This window comes from Penicillium cosmopolitanum, assembly GCF_028827165.1.
Source record: "Penicillium cosmopolitanum strain IBT 29677 chromosome Unknown utg000009l:1.0-9042332.0:1.0-9050551.0, whole genome shotgun sequence".
Classification (NCBI taxonomy): Eukaryota; Fungi; Ascomycota; class Eurotiomycetes; order Eurotiales; family Aspergillaceae; genus Penicillium; species Penicillium cosmopolitanum.
In genome coordinates this window covers 7,433,091-7,453,655 of record NW_026622679.1, presented here as the reverse complement: position 1 = coordinate 7,453,655, position 20,565 = coordinate 7,433,091, and the positions used below count along the sequence as shown (strand labels likewise).

Here is a 20,565-nt window from a genome sequence, read left to right as displayed (position 1 = left end):
ATGCAACGACAATAGATGCACTATGAATGTGGCACTTCTACTCTAATCTTAACTTCTCCCGTTTCGCCTTGGAACAAGAAGCCAATATCCCTTGCTGATTCCGACAATTCCACTTCCCTTCGCACGAACCGGCTCGTACTATCAGGAAAAGCAGATGCCTGATCAGGTACACGCATCTCGCCATCACTATCCTCGTCCCAGTCGGCTGCACCATCATCCATTGTTGTTTTCTCCACAGGGTCGAATTCATCCGTTTCCCAGATAAGCTTGAACCCATATGGCTCAAGTCCAAAAAGCCGAGATGCTAGAGCTTTCACTTGGTATGAATCGAGAGATGTGGGGATCTCTTTCACCTGAGTCTCCGCGTCTGATCCACCTGACTTTCCATGTAAACGGAATGCCATTTTGACTAGTCTTGCCGCTACGGACCTCGGATGGATCACTCTACCCCCCACGGCATCACCAATGACAGCCCTTGTGATTGTTGGCTCGCCGTATAGATCGCACAGCTCAGCGTACCGTGGGTGAGCGGCGAGGACAGGTGATTCTTCCGCGGCGGTTGTGGCGGATAATTCCTTTCCAATCAGTGAAAGGTAATACATCTCTGCATTCGAGCGGTCTTGTGGCGAGATGACACTGAAGTTTAGAACGCAGAGGGAAGGTGGGAAGCGGGAAAGGGTGAGCATGAAGCCTTCGTCGACCGTCATTGGTTTGGAGGCACTCATGGTAGATGTCGCTGCTGCGACGGCGGGTGGAAGCGGGGAGAGATCATAAAGAGGGTTTCCAGATATGCGGAGGGTTGCTACAGCTGGAAACATGATTGAGAGTTTGTTGAGGAAGGCCCATGAAGGAATGCTGTTGCGGGAAAGGTCGAGCGAGTGGAGGGATGTTGAGAAGTGGAAGTCTGCGATGGTGTCGTTATCACCATTGACGGTACTGATGTTGTTTCCTCGTAGTGATAGATGTTCCAGGGTCGAGTATTCTGCTAGATTGCGGATTTCTGATAAAGAAGAGAAATCATTATTTTCGAGGACAAGCTTGGTGATGTGGCCAGATAGTGGTCGAGAGATCGTAGAGAGTTGGTTGCCAGAAGCCGTGAGTGATTTAAGGGCTGGGAATCGTGATGCCACTTCTACAATCTGGATTCATAATGTGAGTTGTGGTTCTGTTCGTGGAAAGATACTTCCAACTCCGTACCTCGTCCCAACTTAATAATGTCTCTTCCAGATGGAGCTCAGTGACCCCCTCGAAGAGGAATCCATTTTCCAAAGGATGAAACCGGTTGCCACTGTAACGGTAATCAGCTTCTATCAACTCTAGACATATAATATCTGCGGAGACAATGAATCTTACTTCACTTTCAACTTTCTCAGCTTCTTGAGCTGGCTGCAGATCTGCCAAACGTTACGCCAGCTCGTCAATAAACTGCGGCTGAGGTCCAGCTCTGTGATTTTCGGGCAAGTGGCTGCAATACTTTCGACAGACTGTTCAACTTGATCCTCCGGCTGGTCATAGGATGACAGAACTCCGGCAATTGGTAGGCCATCGAGTAGCACAATCCGCAGTTCTTGCAATTCTGCAAGCTGTTTGCGGATCTTGTCGAAGCCGACTTCTTCAACCACCTTGCCACTAATTTCAATCAGCTTTTTAGACGAAGGTCCATTTGGATTGCCTTGCTGTGAAGGCTCCTGCTCGGACTCAGAAGCGTATTTTTCACGCAGTCCCTCCAAAAAACTTCTGGGCGGATCTGATGGCCTAGAGGGACGGACGAAAGACCCCGCCGTGGGGTATTTGCTTTTGCCTATAGATGAGGTTAAATAAAATGATTACAATTATGAAGGGCCGGAAAAGACATACATGTGAAATAACGGACTCCTTTATGCTCCCCCGCATGTTTTCCTCGAGTTGCGTCGTCCCACTCAACACCCAGCCAGTCGCCAGCGGTGCCCTGGACACTGCCTACGTAGCGGATGGTGCACAGCTGGCCATCAAAGGACCGACGCTGGCCCACAAGCGAGTGATCCATCTGACTCGAAAGTAAAGATCCTACTACCAGCAGCTTGTCGTAATTTCGGATCCGTCAACTATTGCAGAGCAGCGAGGCGTGTACCTCTCCTGGGCCCGCAACCCGCTTACTAACCACGTCTATCCCGATCCACGCAGATTTGCCCTTTACAACTCTTCGCAACGAGAACGCCACGCCAAAATGGATTACCAGGTATGTTTCAGCTATATGCCCTGGAACTATGCGAGTATACACATCGTGAATCTACTGATACTGACGTTTCCCAGAACCGGGCAGGCTCCAAGTTCGGCGGCGGAGGTGTCGCCTCTCAGTCGGCAACCAACGCCGACCGTCGCGAGCGCCTGCGCAAGCTCGCGCTGGAATCAATCGATCTCGATAAAGACCCCTATTTCTTCAAAAACCACGTCGGAAGCTTCGAGTGCCGACTCTGTCTGACCGTCCACCAAAATGACGGCTCTTATCTCGCCCACACGCAGGGGCGCAAGCACCAGACGAACCTCGCCCGCCGAGCCGCACGCGAACAACGCGAAGGCAAGAATCAAGACCCTTCCTCCATGCCTGGTGCTATGGGTGTGCAGGTCAAGAAACAGACCATCAAGATCGGTCGACCCGGATACAAGATTACCAAGGTCCGCGACCCATTGACCCGCCAAATGGGTTTGCTTTTCCAGTTGCAGTTCCAGGAGATTACCCCGGGTGTTGTGCCGCGCGTGCGATTCATGTCCGCCTACGAACAAAAGATCGAGGACCCGAATAATGACTATCAATACCTGGTTGTGGCTGCTGAGCCATACCAGACTTGCGGATTCAAGCTGCAGGCTCGCGAGATTGATCGCCGGCCGGGAAGATACTGGACTTGGTTCGATGAGGATAGCAAGCAATTCTGGGTGCAGATTATGTTTAAGACTGAGCGCGAGGAGCGGTTCAGTGGCGTGCCTGGCTTGGCACCTATGCAGATGTGAGGACGACTTTTCATCTTTTGCGGCTATTTTGCCGTCTGGCTTCAAAAAACCGAATTTGGTCATGTCTGTGGTGGGAAATGGAGAACTGGCGTTTGGGGCTAATTCCTGTTGATAATTTCTATGATACTTGAGCAACCGCATACCATTTGAGCTTGATTGATGACAACTATTCTCAAAGCCGAATATCTTCTACTGGCACTAAGCATCATCCATGGATGGTAAAGTTTAGATGTGGAGAGTACACCGAAATTGATTTTCGTTTCTTTCCAAGAATCCCAATTCAGTAAATGCCAACCAGACTGGAGCGCTAACATGTAGAAAGAGGTGGCAAGTTAGCTTATCATAATCTATGACTATAGCGGTTATATGTAAACAAGGGCAGATCTTTTTGTTTTTCCAGACTATGAGATGCAAAATCGAGATCTGAAATGCGAAAAGGACGAATATGTGATACTTCTTAACAAGCCCCATTCGGCCCCGACATGAGGTATATCGGAATGATAAAAAGATGGGCTAGATATCCAGAACTAAAATCAAAAGACGGCGCTCGGGATCATGACTCGGAAAACATCGCGCTGATATGCTGAATGACGATTCGTGGCGGAGAGATGAAAACGCCCAAGCCTCAAGCAGCCCGGGTCCATGCTGGTACAGAAGTAGATGCAAGCCCCGCCTGCTTCTTGCGCCCTCCTATACAACGCGCTGACCAGCTATGTGTTCTCAAAAACTGGAGGTTTAGGAGGCCTGGAAGGCATTGAAAGCCTTGTAGGTGTATCCAATAAATGGCAAACTCATCTCTGCCTCCTGTGAGTCTGGCATGGCACGAGCCTGGGCACGGTGAATAGCACTGGTGTCTTCCTGGGGAATTTCGTCGATCGGGAAGTACGAAACGTCGATGTTGGAGCTGAGTCGGGGTTCGAACGGAGCACGGATGGCACGCAGTTGTTCCCAGACAACGCCACGGAAGAAGGGGTGGTTCTTGATCTGACTTGCGCCGCCGTGTTGGCCGCCGTCACTTCCGATACGGTGCTCGGGGTCACACAAGAAGCTGTTGAAAGAAAGTGAGTTCGGGTTCAGCAATTTAATTTCCGGATAGGGGGAAAGACATACCTTCGAATTAAAGATTCGGATTCACGGGAGAGAACCAGCTCATCAGGAAAGTAAAGGCATTCACGCCAGTTCACAATCTTGCGGTAAGTATCGGTGGTATCCTCGGCGCAGAATGGTGGCCAGCCAACAAGACACTCAAACATAATAGCACCTACAGACCACCAATCGCAAAGATAAGTGTATCCTTGTCCGTTAAAAATCTCGGGAGCAATATAATCAGGAGTTCCAACGGTAGAATAGGCCATCGCGCGACGAGACTTCCTCCAAGTGTTGATTTGACCACGGTTGGAGACTGTCAAGTTGATAGCATCGTTGAAGTAACCGGAGTTGCGGTTGCGATCCTTCGATGTTGAGTTCTTCAAGAGGTTTTGGTAATAGGCGTTGTCGTGGGTCTTCTTTCCACCGGTTGAAAGACCGAAATCTGTAAGCTTGACGTGACCGCCGCGGTCGAGAAGAATGTTGTCAGGTTTGATATCACTATTGAGATTCGTCAGTATGAGATGAACGATGATGGCAAGAACGTGGACAAGTTTCTCTTGCGACATTAGAGAACATGAGTCGAACCACGTACCGGTGAAGGAAGCCAAGTTTGTGGACAGCTTCGATAGCCATCACGACCTCGGCCATGTAAAATCGGGTGATATCCTCCGAGAAGATTTCATATTTGATCAGCATGGTCATCAGATCACCGCCAGGCAAGAACTCCATGAGCAAGTAAAGGTAGGCTGTATCCTGGAAGGAAGCGTGCAGTTTCACCAACCAAGGGTTATCCTTTGAATCCGCCAAGATATCACGCTCGGCACGAACGTGCGCCAACTGATCCTTCTTGAACATTTCCGTCTTGATTAAAGATTTCAGGGCATAGATCTTGCCATCGGTCTTGCGTTGCACCAGCTTCACCTCACCAAAAGCACCCTTTCCGATGATCTTGATGGTCTGGAAGTTCTGCGGGGTCTCCTTGGTTCGGAGGAAACGAAGGAAGTCCGATTCCCTCTTTGAGATTGTCTCGGCGTCCTGGCGTTTCTTGTCACCCACGACGGCGGGGTCACGGAGGGTCTTGTCAAGGTCCACGGAGCTATACGAGGAAGAGAGAGTCAATGTCAGCTATTCAGATCAAACAGTGGCTTCACAAAGGCTAGAGTATAATAGTACGTACCGCATGTTGCGATCACGGGCACGCTCGATGTTCTCATGGAAGAAAACGGTGACAAGTTCCTTTGCGGCCTTGCCCCGCTTGTGCACATTCTCCGAGTATCTATCCGAGAAACGCTGTAGCTCCTCATTCTCCGACGGGGGCCGAGGGCTGCGAGGCACCGGAGGGGCCAAGTGTGCTGCCTGCGCAGGACCAGCAGGTGAACCGCCCGCAGTACGAGGGCGCTGAGCAGCGGCGGGGGAGTTCCCCCGACCGAAGAAATTGCCACGATTGGCGTTCAGATCCTGGTTGGAAAATTGCTGGATGAGACCATTGGTTCCATCGGTTGGGGGGTAGCCCATCCGATTTTGATAGGCGGGTTGAGGCGACTGGAGGCCTTGCTGCTGCTGTTGCTGCGCATACTGCTGTTGCTGGGCGTACTGTTGTTGCTGTGTCTGAGGAGGGTAGGGGTTGGTCATGAAATAACCTTGAGAATAGGCCGGATTGGCGGGATCAACATATTCCTGACCCCCCTGAGTCTGATAGATGGGTTGGGGAAAGGCGGAGGGGGTGGTGGGATAGGCGCGACTGTTGGCCGCATTGTAGTTCCGGTCATTGTAGCCGTAATTCATGTTGTTATTCTGGCGATTGTTGTTGTTATTGGGATCCATCTTGACAGTCTGAGCTCCAATCGATCAATCGGGGGTGGGTGGGGGAGTCAACAGGCAGGTGGAGGGGTTGTTGGAGAAATTCGAAAGTGGATGATGGAATTGGGAATGGAAATGGAAATGGGAATGGGAGTGGGACAGGGAAAGGAGAAGGCGGGGAGCAAAGAAGCGGTCTCAGGAGGCAAAGACAATCCACTTCTTCGATGCCTCCGCCCCTGATCAAACTTCTCTTGGTGTTTTTACTGGAAGGCTGAAACCGTCTGTGGTCCCTGTGTGCTACGGCCTGCTATGACTTTTCTCCCAGGGTGCTGCCATCAAGAGGCCCTTGACTTTTTACATGGAAGTACTCTGTATGCCGTCCCTCGGATCGGCCCTGGATCGCCTGGGCCCAGTGGATACACGTAGCCGCGAACCCCTCGTGCTGAGCATTGTGGGTGTTGTCAAAAATGATCCTGGAGATGTTGCCGATTCTATTGGTACAGAGTGGGAGCCAGGGGGGAGTGCATTCCAAGCCAGTTGGATCTGCAATTTTTTTTAGGACTTGGGTCCCTGGGGAGCTCTCACACCTGAGTTATAGAACATCCTATAGCGTGGTTGGTGGGCTGAGAATACACAAGTCAATCCAATTAGTCCGAATAGACCAAGGAACAAGGAACCATAACTCGGAAGAGAGAAACCGGGCTACAGGAGCCCCTATCTCAATAAATGTGAGTATACTAGTAGTTTATATCCAAGTTCTGTGTACTCTCTTGGTACTCTACTCTACTTTATATTGGACTGTCCAAAAGTATACTCCTTGTTCTCACGTGACGCGGATCATCCTGGGCCCGAGACTTTTTTCGGGATGCGGCGACTCTCCCCGAAGTTTGAGAAAGTCTTGAAAGTCTTGAAAGTCTCCAAAAGAGTGTGCGATTGCCACTTTCCAATTGAAAATGGCCGACTCTTCAAGCTCAACAGCCCCTGCAGGCGGCAAGCCCGCGGCTGCTCCCAAGCCGCCTAACCCGGTTTTCAAAATGATGGGTATGTTGAGATCCTTGATCAAGCCCATAACCATAATCATAACCATGACTATGACCATGACCATGACCACTGACACGATCAACCACGTTAGGACTACCCAACATCCGCTTCAAACTCCCCTCGCGCAACTGGATGATTTTCCTCACCATCACCGGATCCTTGACGAGCGCAATCGTCTACGACCGACGTGAGAAGCGACGCACCCAACAGAAGTGGTGCGATCTCGTGGCTCATCTTGCAAACGAGCCATTGGATGTGCATCAAATGCGCCGGAAATTGACTGTGTACCTCGCGGCTCCCCCCCGGTGATGGTTTGCGTGTCGCCCGTGATCATTTCAAAGAATATGTCAAGCCGATCTTGACCGCCGCAGCTTTGGATTATAACGTGATCGAGGGACGCCGGGAAGGAGAAGTGCGCGCTGGCGCCGCGGAGCACATTCGCAAAATCCGGAGAAAGGCCGGTGAACAAACCACCGTCGTGGAAGAGCCGAGCGTGGAGACCGTTGTTCTGGAGGCGCGAGAGAAGATGGGCGTGACCGACGAACCCGGCCCCAAGGGTGATTTGGTGATTGGCCGACACACCTGGAAGGAATATGTCCGTGGATTGCACGAGGGTTGGTTGGGTCCTCTTGATCCGCCGCCCGCGCCTGTCGAAGAGGCAGTTGCTGTTCCAGAAGGTGCCGAGGAGACGATGAAGGACATTGCCACGGGCGACCAGCCTAGCCCGTCGCCATCCGACACGCAAGAATCTCCCGAGACCAAGCCCGATGAGGCTAACAATGGTCAAGTCACCAAGCTCGAAGATATCAAGGTTGACGACACCAAGACAGAAGAGCCTAAGGCCGAGCAGGAAGAGAAGGAAAAGCCCTCTAAGCCTACCGGCCCTAAGCCCGCCTACATCACCACCGCCGATTACCCTACTGCTCAACTTCCCTCCACTCTCCCCCAGTCTCTCGACAGCTCTATCCCCATTGAGTTCCCTCACATCCTGGGCTTCACAAACACCCCTATCCGTATGTATCGTTACCTCAACCAACGTCATCTCGCTGAGAGCATTGGTCGTGATGTTGCCAGCATTGTTCTGGCCTCCGCCGCTCGTCCCTACCGCGATGAAACCCTCGGCTTCGATTCCGAGCTCAGCGGATCCTCTACCGATGCGACTCCTTTCTCTTCGCCCGATGACTCCGGCGCAGAATTGCCCCACGGCAACCACGAGCAGCAGACTGTTCTAGCGAAGGAAGAGAAAGAATGGCACAAATCTATCTACAACTCAATTGACGAGGACAGGGAGCGCGTGTGGATCAATGACATTGCTCTGGACTCACGCATTTCCTCGCGCATGAAGCACTCCGTCCTCTCTACCGAAGACGAGGCTCGCTCACAGCGCATTGCCGAGCAGAAGGAATACATTCTCGGCGAAGAGCGTCCTGCGCCTGTTTCATTCTGGAGAAGTATGTGGATCAACTACGGCTATGGTGAGGACGATGAAACCATCCGCCGCAAACCCATCCTAGGTAACATTGATGGCGAAGAGGATGCGTGAAAACAGCATCAAGGTGTCTGAATTATATGTGTATACATAGAAGGTTGCGGGTGTTTTTGTCCCAAACTCCCCTTGTATGGGGAGATCTCACGTTTTCTGTCACTTGCATATCCATCCTCCCTCCTCGGTTTGTATATTAGAGGCGCTTCTATTGTGTGTTTTGTTTTACTTTGCGTGTACATGACATGTGCATTCTAGACTTGGAAAAGTTCTGAGAATTTTCCAGAATTTTCAAGAAATCACTAATTACTACGAACATTCAAGTTGGAATACTTTGTAGTACTTCATGTTTCTTTCAGGTATCGTACGTATACTTGTACTTTGGACATTGATTCATTTGTGTATTTTGGAATTTTTTGAGATACATATCAAAGGTATAGATTTCAAGACTGTTTCTAGTATTTCTCTTTTTCGACGAGATGTCCTCCATCATTCGATATCTAGCTGAGTATGTGTATACCTGCCACTGCTTCCATCCACGTTGCTACCTTCGGGCCAACGTCGCTATAATAAGCGACCGATCAATAAAAGCGGCATTGGAAGTCTGAGAACAAGATCGTTGCTAGCTCAAGGCGCAATCAGTTCAGCTGAAAGACTGACGACTCGGGCCACTTCTTGCTAGCCTTCTCGGCGTATGCAGTCGGGTCGCTGCCCCATTTGCTCAACCTCTCAAGAGCAACGACGGCCTCTTCAATGGTGACGGTAGGGAGTGTCCAGAGAGGCCACTAGGTCCTTCTCACATTGAGCCTTCGAGTCAGGCTTCAGGAGCTGACGGCCTGACAAAGCGGCTTGAATATGCGCAACACTGTTCTTGTTGGCTGACAGGTAAGACTCGTTCCATTCCTCGAGGTTCTGGGACTTGGGAAGAAGTTTCTCAAACTCAGTATCGATGACTTCCGCAGCTTCAGCGGGCAGGGCATCGGTAAGGCTGTCAATTGTCTTGCGGAATTGCAGGAGCTGGAGGTGAAGGGTAGGGTTTGAGGGATCGATGGCATGAGCGGCTGAGAGACACTTCAGGGCGGGTAGGTATTTGTCTGTTGGTGCAGCGAATTAATAAAATGTGTTGAATTTGGGGAGGGCGGGCTTAAAACATACTTTTCCTGATGTAGACCTCGAAGCCTAGGCATTGAGCCTCAATATTCTGCGCACTGAGCTCGAGCAAGGGTGTCAAGAACTTCATAGCATCCTTGAGCGCATCCTTCGTTTGCACCAGAGTGTTTCCAAGGGGATCGGCGTCCTCCTTCTTGACCTCTCCGTCCACGCTTTGGCTCTTGGCATTGGCAGCGGCTGCCTTTCTGGCGTCCCGCTTGTCAGACTCGATTTTCTCGAGGCGTTGCTGCTCCTTCTTGGCCTTCTTGAGAGCCTTCTTGCGATCCTCCTCCGAAACCCCAGTACCGTTGGGACCATTTGCAATGGGTCCATGGGCAAGATCGGGCTGGTCATTGAGAAGCAAGTATGCCTTGGTGGCACCAAGAGCAATTCTGGTGTAGAAGGGGTGCTCACGCAGGCGGTCTTCCCAACGAACCATATCCACATAGGCTCGGACCATTCCCTTCCTAAGGGAGAAGCTGTGGAAGTCGAACTGGTCCTCCTGCCAAGTTTCAAAAATATTAAAGACCGAGTGGAAACGCTTGAGCGCAAGGCCCAGCTTCTTCTGACGCAGGAACGCTTCGGCATCCTCTGTCAAGAACCAAACGCATTGCATTTCGTGAAGATCACCCAATGTTCCTCCCACGGTTTCGTTGCGGGTGAACTTGCTCATGAGATCCAGACCCTTCTCATTTTCGTTGTTACGAAGGCGGTACTTGGCGGCCTTTGTGTTGATATACCGATCCTTCTCATCAAGAAGTCGAGCCTTCTCCATCTCCTCCGCTGCCTTGACAGGGTTTCCATGGTGCTTCCAGACACGTGCCTTGGTCAACTGATATTCAACAGCCTTAGGTGACAGTTCGATGGCTTTGTCAACATTCTCCATGGCCTTTGTGAGGTTGCGGCTCAGCTCGTAGGTGTAATGTTGGGCCAAGAAATAGTAGGTGGATGTCAAGAACTCGTTGTTATCTTGCTTGCCTTCCGCAGAGCCGTTCGCCTGCGAACCAGCCTTGCCAGAGATATATCCCTCAACCAGCGACTGCACTACGTCGCGCTTGGCAGAGTTGGAGTACAAGAACTTGATGTTTGCAAACAGCGAGGGAACACCCTTCTTCAGCATCCGCTGCAGATAGGCATCGACGGCCTGCTTGAAATCTTCCCCTTCTAAGAAGTCGAGGGGAATGCGACGGGCCGCATCACCGCGAGGGTTCTTCTCCACCCACTCATCATACAGAGCCTTCAGCGCCTTGTGATCAGTCTCCGGGATTCCCTTCGCTTGAATCAAGCCATTGTAGTAGACTGAGTTCTCGGGGTTTCGCTCCAACAGAGCGGTGTATGCCTCTTCGGCCTCTGATTTGCGGCCAAGTCGCAAGAGATAGTCTGCCTTCAACTCCATCACGGCAAGCACATCGGTACACCGGTAGCCAATTTTTTCCAGGTGCTCCAGGGCTCGTTCCAGGTTGCCTGTCTCCGCGATGATTGTGTTCTTGTACAGGCAAGCCTCAGAGTGCTCCATATCGGCAACGGGTGGGATACCATCCTTCAGGGTGTCTTCGTAGGTGGTCAAAACCTTCTCGGCCTCCTCCAGATCCCCGGAAAGGTGGTGAGCAATAGCCAATGCGGTCCAGTTTTGTCGCAAACCCGGGCGCGCCTGAAGCATAGCACTGCGGCTCTGGATATATCCCTGGAAATCGCGCATCTGCATCTGAAGGAGTGCCAGATCCCGCTGGATAGGTTGGGATTCGGGATCCAGTCGCAAGGCAAAGCGGTAGGCCTTGATCGCTTCATCGAAGTTCTTCTCTTGTCGGTATAGCAGGCCGTACACGTGCCAGCAAATGTGCGACTTCATGTCATTTCGCAGAGCCTCCTTGGCAAGCACAAACGCCTCTTCCAACTGACCCAGATGACTCATGATCAGAGCCTTCATCGCCTGTGTATCGCCATGCTTGGGGTTCTTGCGAAGAACCTGGTCTGCCGTTTTAATGCCTATGATGAAAACGGTGTTAGCTGACGCGGGACGATTGAGGGTGCGGGGGAGGCGGGACCTTTCTTGTATTGCTTCTGCTCAAAGTTGCGAACCACTTGACGAAACAAGGACTGGTCCTTGGAGTTCAATGGTTGCGGCATGGTGGGCGATGGGGCTGGAGTGAATTGACTTGTGCGAGTGAGGAATCGATGTGTGCGGGGAGCGGCGTCTCCGAGTCCGACTTTGGCAGAACCAGCTGGGCCGATAAGATAGCCCAAGGCTCAGAACGAGGCTGAAGAGAAATTTCAATCTCGTCGATGGGCTCGCGTCTACATTTGACGTCTGCATTTGAATGCAGAGACTAGGAAATTTAACTGCATTCACCCAGAGTGGCAACCCTTTTGTGTAACCGATAAGGGGTTGTTCTTGTAAAGCTTTTCATGGCAAGGTCTTACTAGTTACCGCCTAAATACCTTACTTGCTATACCATACCCCTCTTCCTCCAACTGACAAAATTTAACTTGACATCATGATATCTAGATGGAAACTTTCAGGTACACGTGCATGATGTTCAGGTTCGTAAAGACAACGCTATGTATGCTGTGATGTATTCAATACTTATTGTACATGAAAGTGAAGAGTAGAGCAACCGGGCCCAAAAGAAGCTTAACCAGAGCCAATAAAGCCGTATAATATAAGCAGCCAATTCATGACGCCAATGATTGACTTTACCACCAACTGATTCATCGTTGATTGCTGTGACGCCAATTGTTCAATGCATCCTCCCATGACGTAGAGCCACCACATCTTTCGGTCACCATGCCCCAGGTTCTCGTGCGGATGATATCTTCCACGGTCCGTTGGTTTCGTACTAAGTTCGCGAGTGACTCTGTTCTAGCCTCCCGGGGAAAGAAACGTGCTGAATATGGGTCCAGTCGTTCATTCACAACTCGCTCTCGATCCCTCGCAGATTCGGTCTCCCGTAGGATCAGGTCAGGATCATCGGGGTCCGGACTTGTCGCAACACCGGCGCAGTAGGTTAACACGTCGGAGCGAGTCTGCCATGACGGGAATAGCACATTGTCCTTGAAACCCTGGCAATTTCTTGGATCGATCGCTTTCCGGGTTTTGGAATCGATTTGTCGCACAGCGGTAGAAGATGGATCGAAACCCTCACGGGCTGGGGTTATTAACGCATTAAGATTCTGCGTAATCGAATCGTCGATAGTCGACCGCGAAAGACTCAAAAAGTCTAGACGAAAGAAAACACGGGTCAGTCGGATGGAATTCGTGGGACCTGCTCGGTCAACGAACCTCTGAGGAGTCTTTCATTGAAGCAAAACTGGGGAGTCAATGCTGGAGCCTCTGTTGACGATGCTTCAGTCATCTTTTCACCGTCGCTTCCTCCGCTTTCTCGAGTCGTTTCTGTAGCCCAGAACAACGCCAGCTTGAGTGGAGACGGATGATGCTCCCGGTACTTAGGGTAGTTGTCGAAGGCTGGAAGAATCGGTATTGATCGGAACACGGGATAATACGCCAGGAACAACAGTGTAATATTTGTATAAATGGGCTTCGATCAAAGGTCAGTTTACTGATTCATGGGCGAGGTTGGTAGCTCGCCGCAGCCTCCGTCATCGAATGGCGCGCCATTAGGACTAGTGCCGTGGCTGACTAATTGCATTTAAATGTAGTTCGAGTCAGGTGATCTAGTGATCAGAAACGCGACACGTCGTTGCGAGACTACATTCCCCTATTACTATTCATACATATATTGCATCAACTTGTTTATATCATTTGCATTTGTCTCTCGTTCAATAATACACGTTTCTTGATGCCTGAGCTCGCAGAGGTTGCACGTATCGTGCATTTCATCCGACAACATCTGGTTGGCAAGACCCTCTCCAAGGTCCAGGCGCAGCACGATGATATCGTTTATGGAAAGGTTGGGACCACTGCGGCCGAATTTCAAAAGGCACTGCAGGGTAAACAGGTCATGGGTGCCGGGCAGCAAGGGAAATACTTCTGGATCACAATGTCCTCTCCACCACATGCCGTGATGCATTTTGGCATGGCTGGCTGGCTGAAGATCAAGGGCGCTGATACCTATTATTACCGTTCGGACAAGCCTGTTGACCAGGAGTGGCCGCCCAAATATTGGAAATTTTTGTTGGAAACAAGCGACGAGCCGAAGGCCGAAGCGGCATTCGTCGATGCGCGCAGGTTAAGTCGAATTCGTCTTGTCGATTGCCCCGCTGATGAAATCCGAAAATACACTCCCCTGAAGGAAAATGGGCCGGAACCTGTTGCGGATAAAGACATTCTGACGGAAGGCTGGCTGGCAGAGAAGCTGAAGAGCAGGAAAGTACCCATTAAGGCACTTCTGCTCGACCAAGCGAATATCAGCGGGATCGGAAATTGGATGGGGTAAGCCCTGTCAAGTATGCCCAACTAATATCTTTTTGCAACATCTGACATTATTATCTCTAGGGACGAAATTCTTTACCACGCCAAGATCCATCCGGAACAGTACAGTAATACACTGTCCGCTGACCAGGTCAAGGAGCTTCACACCGCAATGCATTATGTTTGCTCTACTGCAATTGAAGTTCTTGCGGATTCTGAAAAGTTTCCTGAGCATTGGCTCTTCAAGCATAGATGGGGCAAGGGCAAGAAGAATCAATCGTCGGCACTTCCAAACGGCGACAAGATAACATTCATCACAGTCGGCGGCAGAACAAGCGCTGTTGTTCCAGCAGTCCAAAAGAAGACCGGCCTCGCCACGAATAGTACCGGCGATGAAAATTCGAAGAAAATTTCGAGCGCATCAAAACGGAAGAGGGCAACGAAACAGGAAGACGACTCTGAAGTTGATGACAAGTCCAAGCCCGAGATTAAAAGCCGCGGGCCCAAGAGGCAGAGCATCTCCGCCATTAAAAAGGAGGAGGATGGCGAAGAGAAAGACGTCGTTGGCCCTGTGGAGCGGCGTCGCTCAACACGCTCCAGAAAGTGAATGAGTGTCTGATTTTAGTTCTGTCTTCAATCCTCTTCCAAATCTGTATTCGAGTTCTCTTGTCGATTTTCTCGATGTGTCCCCAGCAGGCACACGAGGGCACCTTACACCAGCTGGAGGATCTTCATATGACGAAGATAATGCATGACACATAAACTCTTTCATAAATCATTTAATGTAGCAATCTAAATGACACGCCTCGTGCCCCACATGCGAGCGATCCTTCGCGTTGCAAGGGCTGGCATCAGATGAATACCGAAATGCATCTCGATGAGCTTTACTGACGTGACTCAAACAATGGATGCTGATACTCTCAAAGTTATTTCACTATCCAGATGAGATGCATTCTGAATTGATCGAAACGGGTCAATGAAGGTGGCATATCCATCACCTGTGGAGCTCTCCGGAGGAAAGGCAGTCCGGGACTAACGGCGCGGCCCCTCGGCGCGGCCCCTCAACGCTTCCTTCGCTTGACAGAGGAAGAAACGATCAGCAGTAAACAGTGACACGATTGGTCGGCTTGCCATGGATGGGTTGTTTGATGCAGCGAGTATGGGTACGAGTCGATCAATTCGACCAATAGACCACGAGGCCCCATATCGAATGCATAGAGTTGCAGCCACATGGTTTAACAACAACAGGAAAAGTACGAGTACCCGTTCCCCCTCCGTTTAATTTGCATTTCCTCAAACCCATTCAGTGTACTCTGACCAGGTATTTCCATCGCCTTCGTTATGTCTGAAGCCGATAGCAATGAAAGAATCGCGGTGGTGAGTGACTGAGATCTTGAAAGTCGCCTTTGCACTCAATGGCACAACGTCTGATTTTCATGCAAGGATCCCGATGTCTATATAGCAAATCCGAGCACCGAAGAGGATAATCAATCGTATGCTCCAACCTGTACCTTTGCAAGCGCCCAGATTCTTGACATTTCTTTTTTCTTCTCCGCCGCAGTGAAACCACTTCAGTTTCTTCCTCAATCTATAGAGGTCTGATCGAAAATGGTCGGCGGTAAGCAAGCTATGCCGACTCATCAGCCGCGTTTCCTAACAATATGTCAGATACCAAACCATGAGAGAAGATGCATACTGGTTAGAACACTACACAGAGGGAAACAGAGAAATTGAAGAACAATATTTTTGGCTCTAACCTTGCACTAGGAGCCCGGCCGACGATTTGCAATTTGAGAGCTTAGAAGCAGGGTATATCATTATGGCCCCTAAACACAAGAACGAAGTTAATAAAACATGAGCAGTCATGCTGTTGCCGTGGTTTTGGAATCCGATACACCAAACCCACTATTCCGAGCCCCTGTCGGAAGTTCGGCGAAGGTAGGTCAACAGAATCAATAACCCCCAAAACCATATCCTCAACACTCAAATCACTAGAATATTCTTGACATCGGAACTGGAAATGGCTTATGGGCTATGTATGCTGAATTTTCTCCCTTTATATTGTTTCGCAAATTGACCTCATATTTTATCTTAGCGACGTTGCAGACATGTTCCCTCAAGGTGACTCGGATATTCGCAAGCCCATTTCTCAGGCACTAATATTTTTCCTAGCTACCGTTCGTGGTGTAGATATCTTCCCACCCCCTGTGACATGGATGCCACCGAACTGCATCTTGGAGGTGGATGATGTCTTGCGCGAATGGACCTGGCGTGAGCCGTTCGACTTCATCCACCTGCGTATCATGCTTGGCGCATTCACAGAGAAAGAGTGGGACATTGTCTACCAAAAATGCTACGAGTAAGTTACGCTTCTGTTTTCAGATCAAAGTTTCCTTGTCTTGAATTCTCATTTTGGCATTCAGAAATCTCAAGCCGGGTGGCTGGATCGAACAACTAGAGCTAGATGCGCATCTCGAAGCCGACGATGAAAGTGTCCCGGACGATAGTATGGCTGCGAGCTGGGGAGATGCCACATTTGGCTGCGCAGAGAGGTCTGGTCGCCGAATCGACACTCTTAATACGATGAGCTCCTCAATCGAGCGTGCTGGGTTTGTTCATCTAAATGAGAAGAGCAACAAGTGGCCCATTGGTGCCTGGCCTAAAGATAAGCAGCTCAAGGAGGCAGGGCTAATGAACTATCATATGTGGTCCGCTGGTTTAGAAGGATGGGGGATGTGGCTTCTTACCAGATTTGGCGCACCAAGTCCGTGGCCTCCAGAGCAGGTACAGACCTACGTTGGAAAAATTCGGTCCGAATTGAAGAATCCTAAGGTTCATGCCTACCAAAGAGCGTAAGTCACCTTCCAGATCTGGCCATTGCTGAGCGTCAACTTACCATTTTCAGACGACGTGTTTGGGCCAGAAAGCCCCTCAATTAGCAGAAGTCTAACATACGCCATTATAAATTTATTTTCCATCTTATCTTATTTTGGCAAGGCTTAATTATTCGCGAATGCTTCATCCATCTCCAAGCCTCCTTGATTTCACAGTTAAGGCATGATTCTCCCAGCTGCCCGAATGACTCAATTTGGAAACATGACAGGAAAGCCTACCTGATAAACATGTTTGCCGAATAATTCCTGGTTTTTTGATGGTATATGGTATGTGAAAACGCGCAATGAAAGCTATTCCATGACAGGTGATCTACTATTTAGTTACCTTAAATGATGCGGGGGAGTACATCCCTTGAAACATGTTCCACATCCAAAACTACTAGTACAACCCTTTTTATACTTTGGCGGGGCGCCAAGCTAGGCTTCTTAGAGTGACACATCCATTGATTCAGCCTGAATCCCGGATGCATTTCTTCACGGCTAATCTTGAGATGCCTCATTGCAAGTCCAGAGAACATCCACGCTTGATCGACAAAAGATCCATGCTTGCTGAGTTATTAGGCAAATTATCTCTTCGGTCGAAAGGAGCTCTTCAACACCCGCGAATGGATGGCCTTGAGGAAGCAAGCGAAGTCTTCTAGGGCTCTGGACTCAATGATCGCCCAGGAGGGGTGGAGTTCGGACTACTTCTATAAATGGGCGCGGTCTCCGCTCACTTGAAGAGGACCTCATCTGAGCCCGGTTTCATACAAATAATCCCAGACCAACCTCATCTTGATCTTTCTCACTCTTGCTAGCTGACAAGTTCTTTTCACTTTTTCCCACCTATTCTCTGTTGGCACCATGTGGTCCAAATTACTGGCAGTCTCTTTTCTCGTCGGCGGAACCTACGCTACACCGCTCGACGCAGGTATCAACAGACGTGCAGCCTGTCCTGGTGTCCATATTTTTGGTGCACGTGAGACCACTGTCTCCCCAGGCTACGGGTCATCCAGCACTGTTGTCAACGAGGTACTAAGCGCTTATTCTGGGTCGACAGCTGAAGCTATCAGTTACCCTGCCTGCGGTGGGCAATCCTCATGTGGGAGCGTGAGCTATTCTAGTTCAGTTGCGCAGGGAATCCAGGCCGTTGCCTCTGCTGTCAATTCCTTCAATTCGCAGTGTCCTGACACCAAATTAGTCCTAGTCGGGTACTCCCAGGTTCGTCAATGCTCTGTACTTCAAATTGATAGAGAGGAACGCGAAATCTGACCAAGTCAGGGAGGCGAGATTATGGACGCTGCTTTGTGTGGTGGGGGTGTTCCCAACCAAGGAGTTACCGATACATCGGTCCGGCTTTCTTCCTCTGCCGTGAATATGGTCAAGGCTGCTATTTTTATGGGAGATCCCCTTTTCAGGGCAGGCTTATCATATGATGTTGGAACCTGCAGTGCAGGAGGGGTATTTTTTACCTTGATATTTTTGTCTCGATCCTGGAGCTGACAATCGAATAGTTCGACGAACGTCCTGCGGGATTTACTTGCCCATCTGCCAGTAAGATCCAATCGTACTGTGATGCCTCGGACCCATATTGCTGCAATGGCAGCAATGCAGCAACTCACCTGGGCTATGGTGCAGAATACGGCGCACAGGCTTTGACATTCATCAAGAGCAAGATTTCTAGCTGAGTCTCATCATAGAAGCTAGGAGCACAGATAAGATTGAACACTGGCAGCTTTGATAGTCAATGGTAGTAGGTGGGACGTGATTTAATTTCAAGTGTTCACATGCGAAGAACAATATTGAAGCTTATTAGCCTTTCTCGTGTGCTTCAATAAATAACCCGAGATCCAAAGAAAGAAATCCATAAAAGTCCAAAATCCTCAAACGGCAACATAAAGGCTGGTTTGGAGATTGATTGAGATCTAAGAAACCCCTATTTATCGATACCTAGCATGATATTGGTCATTGACCTCAACGAACTTGAATCAGAGATTGACGCCATTACTTGATGCGTTTTCAAAGTTGGAATTATGAATTATATAGAACAGTATATTGTTGAAAATAATAAAAAAACATATCAAGTCATACCCTTGCGAAGTGAGTGGAATATTTTGTCGCTTCCTCAAACACTCCAGGGCTTATAGAACTACCTAGTGGTAGTACTGCCTTTACTACTGGTTACTACCTAATTGCTATCATCGTCATCCTCCGAGTCGGAGCTTTCCTCCTGCGCGGGCCTATCTTGCTCCTGCTCCGAGTCTGACTCATCTGCCCTCTCCGTTTCGTCAAGTTTTCTCTTATGGCCTGTCTCAGGTACCTCCTCCAGGCCCTCATCACTACCATCATCAATATCACTGCCACTGCGACTATCCACTGAGCCTTCACTCTCCTCTTCGCTATCGTGATATTGCCATAGGTTTTGACCAGCAAGGACGCCATAGAAATCCTTAAAGACCTGATGAGGGGGCTTTGGGTCCCAAACAGCAAACACGATTGTCTCGAACCATCCTCCAAATTCTTCCTCCGATAGCACGTCAAGCCAGAGCTCGGCTACACGTTTCGATGGATGACCGAATGCTCCACAGCCAATGGCACCGAGAACTAGTCTGCGATGGTAGGAGTTGGCAGCTACACGGAGGATCAAACGCATCTTATTCTTCATCAACTCGCGGGACGGTGAATTTGCGTAGTCATCTCCGGCCCGGTTCAGAGTAGGACGTTGCTCTGCAGCCATGGAAATGACGCTGACTTCAGGCAAAATGCTAACACGGTCGGTCCACATGATCTTATGGTTCTTTGAGGCGTTCTCTCGAAACACGAAGACACTTGGGGAGTATATACACTCATCGTCATCCATGGGGTATAATTGAGGATGAAGCGTCTCGATAAGGGTACTTCGGCGACAAAGATCTTCTTCCTGGGCCTTAGATCCGGTGTAGAATCCTCCTCCGATATAAGTTTTGTTCGCAAAGTTTAAAACACAGACGGGAGTTCGATCTTGGCTACCCAAGTATTGATGCATGTTTCCAAGTGCCAGAGCGGCATCGAATGTATCTTCTAGTACCACTCTAACATCTGTCTTTTGGTCTGGAAAATAAGGGTTTTCCCTATCTAGTGGTGGACAGCTCTCTTCAGATTGCTCGTAGACCATACTAGCCCGAGGGGCTTCACCAAGTGCTTCTAGAGATTTGATGATATATGGAATGACTTCGAGTGTGTCTTTGGTGACATTGACTAGGTCTTTCCTCGAGTGCTCTTTCGGGGGACTGACAAAGACTGGATCGTTTCCCGACCTCGTCCTTTTCAGCGGTGGGGGTGACATGGCTAAAGAAATTGGTCTTGATTATTTCGACCTGGTGCTGGGAGTGTATGATTGAAAAAGTAAAATAAAAAAGCTTTCGCTCATTATGTAGCTGCTTTTAGCTCCGAAATACTGTTTTCCCCTCGAGCATTCATTTCGAAGGAGACCAGACCTCATCTTTAAAAGAAATGTCGCCTGGACTACAAAGTGCAAATGGGAGGTTCGGTGATTTCTTTGAGCACTGATGTGGTATTTGATTTCATGAAAGAGACAGAAGATCATGAATGTCCAATTATTTCGGATGTAATGAGCGAGTCAATTACCAGAATCTTCAATCCTTTGATAGTTGATGTCAAAGTCCCTACCATACTAGGCGGATTCAAAGGGTGAAAGAGGGAATAGATCGCGAGCGGCCAATGAGAGGACGCCAAGGCTGTCAGTGCCCCGCAAGGCAGGCGGTCAGTGCTTA

General features: G+C 49.7%; 10 protein-coding genes across 10 annotated transcripts; 5 read left to right on the top strand and 5 right to left on the bottom strand.

The window, feature by feature from the left end:
* Nucleotides 1-20: 20 nt before the first annotated feature.
* N7509_010866 (uncharacterized protein) lies at nt 21-2,026 on the bottom strand (the record flags this gene model as incomplete). The annotated part of the gene is made up of 4 exons (XM_056635503.1): nt 21-1,139; nt 1,198-1,288; nt 1,354-1,801; nt 1,858-2,026. 4 exons carry the CDS (start codon nt 2,024-2,026, stop codon nt 21-23), a joined length of 1,827 nt encoding a protein of 608 aa, XP_056486123.1.
* A 180-nt stretch (nt 2,027-2,206) lies between these two features.
* N7509_010865 (spliceosome assembly protein PRP11) lies at nt 2,207-2,988 on the top strand (the record flags this gene model as incomplete). The annotated part of the gene is made up of 2 exons (XM_056635502.1): nt 2,207-2,218; nt 2,293-2,988. The coding sequence occupies 2 exons, from the start codon at nt 2,207-2,209 to the stop codon at nt 2,986-2,988; spliced, it is 708 nt and encodes a 235-aa protein (XP_056486122.1).
* Nucleotides 2,989-5,211: 2,223 nt separating this feature from the next.
* On the bottom strand, nt 5,212-5,901 carry N7509_010864 (serine/threonine protein kinase CBK1; the record flags this gene model as incomplete). The annotated part of the gene is made up of 1 exon (XM_056635501.1): nt 5,212-5,901. One exon carries the CDS (start codon nt 5,899-5,901, stop codon nt 5,212-5,214), a length of 690 nt encoding a protein of 229 aa, XP_056486121.1.
* A 929-nt stretch (nt 5,902-6,830) lies between these two features.
* Nucleotides 6,831-8,461, top strand: N7509_010863 (Tim22-complex subunit TIM54; the record flags this gene model as incomplete). Its single annotated transcript, XM_056635500.1, has 3 exons — nt 6,831-6,918; nt 7,010-7,200; nt 7,271-8,461. The coding sequence occupies 3 exons, from the start codon at nt 6,831-6,833 to the stop codon at nt 8,459-8,461; spliced, it is 1,470 nt and encodes a 489-aa protein (XP_056486120.1).
* A 578-nt stretch (nt 8,462-9,039) lies between these two features.
* On the bottom strand, nt 9,040-11,677 carry N7509_010862 (peptide alpha-N-acetyltransferase complex A subunit NAT1; the record flags this gene model as incomplete). The annotated part of the gene is given in 5 exon segments (XM_056635499.1): nt 9,040-9,186; nt 9,202-9,220; nt 9,243-9,495; nt 9,557-11,536; nt 11,596-11,677. 5 exon segments carry the CDS (start codon nt 11,675-11,677, stop codon nt 9,040-9,042), a joined length of 2,481 nt encoding a protein of 826 aa, XP_056486119.1.
* A 582-nt stretch (nt 11,678-12,259) lies between these two features.
* Nucleotides 12,260-12,903, bottom strand: N7509_010861 (MIX23 family protein; the record flags this gene model as incomplete). The annotated part of the gene is made up of 2 exons (XM_056635498.1): nt 12,260-12,768; nt 12,831-12,903. 2 exons carry the CDS (start codon nt 12,901-12,903, stop codon nt 12,260-12,262), a joined length of 582 nt encoding a protein of 193 aa, XP_056486118.1.
* A 444-nt stretch (nt 12,904-13,347) lies between these two features.
* On the top strand, nt 13,348-14,526 carry N7509_010860 (putative formamidopyrimidine-DNA glycosylase; the record flags this gene model as incomplete). Its single annotated transcript, XM_056635497.1, has 2 exons — nt 13,348-13,940; nt 14,004-14,526. 2 exons carry the CDS (start codon nt 13,348-13,350, stop codon nt 14,524-14,526), a joined length of 1,116 nt encoding a protein of 371 aa, XP_056486117.1.
* A 1,071-nt stretch (nt 14,527-15,597) lies between these two features.
* On the top strand, nt 15,598-16,858 carry N7509_010859 (class I SAM-dependent methyltransferase; the record flags this gene model as incomplete). The annotated part of the gene is made up of 7 exons (XM_056635496.1): nt 15,598-15,617; nt 15,687-15,728; nt 15,782-15,857; nt 15,915-15,955; nt 16,015-16,278; nt 16,343-16,771; nt 16,825-16,858. 7 exons carry the CDS (start codon nt 15,598-15,600, stop codon nt 16,856-16,858), a joined length of 906 nt encoding a protein of 301 aa, XP_056486116.1.
* A 798-nt stretch (nt 16,859-17,656) lies between these two features.
* N7509_010858 (putative acetyl xylan esterase (Axe1)) lies at nt 17,657-18,480 on the top strand (the record flags this gene model as incomplete). The annotated part of the gene is made up of 2 exons (XM_056635495.1): nt 17,657-18,013; nt 18,307-18,480. 2 exons carry the CDS (start codon nt 17,657-17,659, stop codon nt 18,478-18,480), a joined length of 531 nt encoding a protein of 176 aa, XP_056486115.1.
* Nucleotides 18,481-18,980: 500 nt separating this feature from the next.
* N7509_010857 (uncharacterized protein) lies at nt 18,981-20,117 on the bottom strand (the record flags this gene model as incomplete). Its single annotated transcript, XM_056635494.1, has 1 exon — nt 18,981-20,117. One exon carries the CDS (start codon nt 20,115-20,117, stop codon nt 18,981-18,983), a length of 1,137 nt encoding a protein of 378 aa, XP_056486114.1.
* Nucleotides 20,118-20,565: the final 448 nt, after the last annotated feature.